The 5,602-nt window shown below is 32.5% G+C and overlaps 1 protein-coding gene across 3 annotated transcripts in view; it reads left to right on the top strand.

Annotated features, from left to right (window-relative positions):
- Positions 1-4,270: 4,270 nt before the first annotated feature.
- LOC108746865 (probable nuclear transport factor 2) overlaps positions 4,271-5,602 on the top strand; it is a 3,469-nt gene continuing 2,137 nt past the window's right edge. For 2 of the 3 annotated variants that reach the window (XM_018483907.1, XM_018483906.1), the window contains exons 1-3: positions 4,273-4,618; positions 4,731-4,802; positions 5,398-5,496. In XM_018483907.1, coding sequence (XP_018339409.1) covers positions 4,511-4,618; positions 4,731-4,802; positions 5,398-5,496 — 279 coding nt within the window. In that variant the 5' untranslated portion in view covers positions 4,273-4,510. Of the gene's footprint in view, positions 4,619-4,730; positions 4,803-5,397; positions 5,497-5,602 lie in introns of all 3 variants that reach the window. The other variant, XM_018483908.1, reaches the window with a different exon arrangement.

Here is a 5,602-nt window from a genome sequence, read left to right as displayed (position 1 = left end):
ATAGAGTCATATTTGCGTGGAGAAGATTTGCTTACGTATCTAAAAATTTAAATATAGATCTGAAAATAATTTTGATTGATCATCAAAATAATTATGTGTATGACGTTCGAATTGGTTGCTAGAATGTTAAAACTTTTTGCAGTATTATCATCAACGGTTACATATTCTGTATAATTATTTTGATAGTCAATCAAAATTATTTTCAGAGCTGTATCTAGATATATTTTTAGATACTTATTAAAATATCACGCTCGAAAAAATTAGTATTAGTAAATTTTTTTCAGTGTATATATGAATTTTTTTCGAGCGTTATATTAACGAGTGAATTGAAAGATATAAACAATATTAAATGAAAATTAACTGAGAAATGTTCAACAATAAATAAGTGAAGAAGCCATTTGTTCACAGCGGGTTTTAGTGTCTGACATGAATTTTGCAATTTCAAGTAAACTACAGCGATTATCGATTTTGAAACACTGTCTTAAACTGAAACAAGAGTACGTAATATTATACATTAAATTGACAAGCAATTTAATATTACTCATGCTACTAATGAGCATCTTTAGAACATTAAGAATATCGGCAAAAAATATCAATGTGCAGTTTGCTTGAACTGGAAATTAAAATTCCAAAAATATTAAGCACTGAAACCCTCTAATCGAGCATAGCTCTCTTCGCTTTGTGATGAAAATTTATAATCATTTTGTGCAATAGTATTGTAAGACGTAAGATTAGATTAGTTTTAAACTTATTAGAATATGAATATTCTTTTGCCATCGTAAGAAAGGTACGTACCCATAAGTGAAAAATATAAATATATTTATATATATAATTATTTTGTCTTTTTACATTTTTATACTTTTAGTCTAAGTGTCACTTATCTTTCAAGCTCATTTGCGCTACTATTGTCGTCGCCAGCATAATGCCAGCTCACTAACCGTCTACTAAAGACAGCGACTTTTTAAAAAACCATCGCTCTCATCCTCGTCTATCCGCAATTTACTCATCGCAATCGAACTTTATTAAAGTTCTAGCGCGTGTATAGATCTCCAGAAGAATTCTCAAGGCGAAGAACAAGCGGACAGCGCGATGTAACAATGCCTTCGACATTAATGGCGGATGGCACAATGGTGTTGCAATAGGAGGATTATGCAACGATCAGCGTTACACACACGACCGTGCTACGGTATTCAAACTCGGCCGAAAACAAAACATTATTCAACATAAATGATAAAAAGGTCAAAAAGATTACAAGCGTAACAGGAGTAATTTCCCACACGAAGAAAAATGGATAGCTTTACAAGTCTAATGGAAATATTCTGACTATTTCTGCCTTACAAGTCTAATGGAAATATTCTGACTATATTTGTCTTACAAGTCTAATGGAAATATTCTGGCCATTACGAAGAAATACACTCTTGGCGATTCGAAATAACATCTAATTTGAGTGTTAACTCCTAAATAAACCTCCAACTTGAGGATTAACACTTAATTTGAGTGTCATTTCGGACCGTTAAGAGTGTATTTTTTCGTAAGAGTTTTGCCGGAAGTTATGACGAAGTTTACTTGCTTAAAAGTAAAAAAATACTGGAGGTGTAAGATAAAAAGTACATTACAATTAGTATATCCGTACAAGTGTATGTACCTTCCAATAAAGTGAATCGTACTATTCTCAAGACTGTAAGCTCAAATAATTCTCAGGACTTTATACACTTACATTTTTTATCGCGTTGCAATAAAATAAAGAATTATCAGCGCTAAAGCAACAATAAATTCTAAATGTGTGATAATTTATAGATAATTAAGAAATAACAAATTAACAAATTGCAGAATAAAATTTCCTTTACGAAATATAAAAAAAGTATTTTATACAATATAGCTATACAACGATTGATAATTTACCAGAAAAGTAAAGCAAGTGGTTGCCTTTATTCCTTATATAAACTTGTCAGTTCCATAACATTTATTAAAATTTTACACTAAAAAAAACAATTTTAATCTTAAATATTTCTTTGAAAAATACTAAGAAAACATTCACTTACTCAATAAACAAAAGATAGTTAAATCAAATTAATTTATTTTTGTATCAGATAAATCTATGATATTTAGTAAATATTGACGTAGAATTATTCAAACAAATATTTATTAAAATTTAGCACATTTCGGCGCAAAATGCATGAGCATAAGAAAAGAGTATAAGAATAGGAGAGTAATAAGAAATACATTAAAAATGACTATTTATTTTTCTTTTCCGAAGAAATGTAAGTTTTTTACGACTTTAATTAAATCGATGGGCATTACGAGTCGCAGATCATCTCGTCGAAACGCCTCGATAAACGTGTCGCATCGCATGGGTGTTACTTGCGTACGTTTTGCGTTCATCGCAAAAATTAAGTCGTATTATCTTCAATCGTCGTACGGCTGCAAATGAAATCCGAGGAGAGCGCGCGTGGCGAAGGGAGGTCTATTATCTTATTTATTCGTGTGCTTACGTATGATTACGATACGCAAATATTCAGCGACAATCCTCCGTATGATGTGCTCGATGCGCGCGATTTTCTTTTGCCGCCGAAAGAAAGTAACGGCGAGACTTGATTTGTTGTAGTAAAGCATCAGCGGAGAACATATATACTTAACTTTCATTACAATAAATTACATAATCGTATCTTGTTACGGACCAGGAAAATATTATTAGATATAAGCAAAAAATTATGTAATTTCATGTAGAGATAATATCTACCACGCAAAATGTAATAGTACACAGATATACAGCGTATCATTTTAAATCAATTATGAAATAATAAGATCGATTGATCGTATCTGTAGTCTGATGTGCATATACGGTAAAATTTATATGATCGATAAGTTTTTCAATTCTGTTATTTTCAAAGAACTTGATCGAGACATCGAACGGCTTAACGAGAAGAGGATAATCGAATAGCCGAAGTGTATCGATTGTCCAAACTCGAATCGAATTCGAGAGAAATCCGAATCGAACGAGCGCTCGAAAAGTTTGAATATTTGCGCATTCTCATCCATTCGTTTTGCACTTCTAATAATAAAAAAAATATAATAAGTAATAATAAGGTTCCCAGATCACAAATATAAAACAATTTAGAATAAATAAAGGCCGATAAAAAAAAATTATTTAACTTAACACATGAAAATGAAAATAGTTAGTAAATACATACGTTTAAAAAAAATATATTTATTGTGATGAAAAGAGAAGAAAGAAAGAGAAAATAATATCTTAGCACAATTCTCTTTCAAATATTAGTAAAAACAAAATTATGAGACAAAACAAATATATAAATGGTTTTGTATACATTTATGAACAATTGCAAAATGAAACTATCATAAGACTATATCCACACAAACTTGCATAACCGCATAAACGTATGCATAAAGAAAATTATCCAATCACATTTTACATCCGTCTTTATAGGAGAAATGCGATCGAATAATTTTCTTTATGCATACGTTTATGCGGCTATGCAAGTTTGTGTGGATATACCCTAAAGCCCATTCTGCAATTGACCAATCACAGTCGAATATGAGAAGAAGAATATTTGACTGTTTGTGATTAGTTAATTCTTACAATTGCAATCATTTATAATTATACGCTTACGTAATGTGGAATGGGCCTAATAGGTGCGTGTCATTTTATGCACAATATGCATGATGCGTCATTTTATTCTTGTTCAATGATGAATAAGAATAAAATTATGATTATATATGCATTATGCATATAACAAAACGCACCTAATAAGGTCCCTAGTAATATGTATGTCTAAAAAATGTCATAAAGACATTATATAAAGACGTTTTTTCGAAAATACATATCCAAAAGATATCTAAAAGGATATCTAAAAAGCATCATAAAAAGGTCTTCGACCAAGCATCTAGACAATAAGTGAAATGTTCAGTAAAAAAAAGTCACAAAATTAGCCGATACATACACAGCTAATTGTTTGCACTTTTTATTCAAGAGAGAGAATTACACGCTCGGTCTCGCGTTTAAGATTATGTTAAAAAAATACTTCAAATTCCCAGCCGAGTGTCCTCCAGGTTTCATTTTATTCTTATTGTTCACCGAATGAACAGGAGAACATGATACCTAGAGAGCACTCGAATGGAAATTTGAAATATTTTTTGAAAGCGTTTCAACCGTTCCAGAGTGAGTAAAAAAAGAGAGTGTCGAAGAGTGCAACTATAGTGCAACTACGTCGAACATTCGAGAAACTCTTGCGGTCCGCGGCTCGCGTTATAATTCGATGTATCGCAAATCGCGCGACCCCCGCGACCGCTCGTTTCCTACTCGTACGTTCGATTTCATCCGACACGAGGGATGTCGTACGGCGCCGCTTCGGGTTCGTAGAAACCGTGATATTCGAAAGGAAGTCGAAACGGAACATTCGCGGAGTATCCAGAAAAGTGAAGGAGGTGAAGTCTTATTAATCGCTGTGCCTGATTCTCGCCGCACCGGTCACAATTGTTGGTCCTCAGCACCATGGCGATGAACGTGCCGTACGAGGCGATCGGCAAGGGCTTCGTCCAACAGTATTACGCGATGTTCGACGACCCGGCGCAAAGGCCGAACTTGATAAATATGTACAATGTAAGGCACGAACGATCCCGTCCGTTCCCCGTGGCCGCCGCGAGTCCCATCGCTCCACTCCCTCGCGATTACCTTGCCCGGTATTACGACTGATTGACATAACCTTTTCCAGGCAGAGACATCCTTTATGACGTTCGAGGGCTTGCAGATACAGGGCGCTATCAAAATCATGGAGAAATTAACTGTGAGTAAAGCTTCCTTCCACCGTTCTGAAATTGGTTTACAATTACAGTACCTATCTTGGTGTCTTCACATCCAATCCATCTTGCGAGAGGTATTTTCTTTCCTTCGGACTCATTAGAAGTACCTTTTGTAACTAATCTATTCTTATTAATTGGATCATTGCTAATGAAGGGAGCATCAAGAATCCAGGAGATTTATTTATTCAATTTAAATGTTTTCTTCATAAAGAACGATAATCTTTATAGTTTTTTTATAGGCTTGATACTTTAGTATATTTTTATACTTTCATACTTTGCGAGTGTAATATTTGGCTAACTCTATTTGTAAACATAGAGGTTATTCTGATTTAAAAATTCCATCAAGTTCGAGAATTTTGAAATCGAAGTAGGAGATGAACAGAATTGAACCAAACAAACGAAATCTAAAATATAAATACAAGATATATATAATAATTTTATACAAACACTTAAAACTTTGTATTTAATCTTTCTATTTTCATTTTAAAATTCTTCTGTTATTAATCGTTATAAATCTAATTAAAAAATATATGTTTATTAATAATAGTATGATTATATTAACTTTCTTTTCTTTTTCAGAGCTTATCCTTTCAAAAAATAAATCGGATAATAACAGCGATTGATTCGCAACCAATGTTCGATGGTGGAGTTCTTATTAATGTATTAGGAAGGTTGCAGGTAAGAAAAGTGTAACTAATAATAATAAATATTTTGTAAAAAGCGTCCAGTATGACAAAATATAATTAATTATATTATAATATAAATAATATCAATTCTTTTCGCT

Source organism: Trachymyrmex septentrionalis, unplaced genomic scaffold (assembly GCF_001594115.1).
Source record: "Trachymyrmex septentrionalis isolate Tsep2-gDNA-1 unplaced genomic scaffold, Tsep1.0 scaffold19, whole genome shotgun sequence".
In the NCBI taxonomy this organism is placed as follows: domain Eukaryota; kingdom Metazoa; phylum Arthropoda; class Insecta; order Hymenoptera; family Formicidae; genus Trachymyrmex; species Trachymyrmex septentrionalis.
Note: the sequence above shows the minus strand (reverse complement) of the source record. Positions and strands in the feature narration are given on the sequence as shown.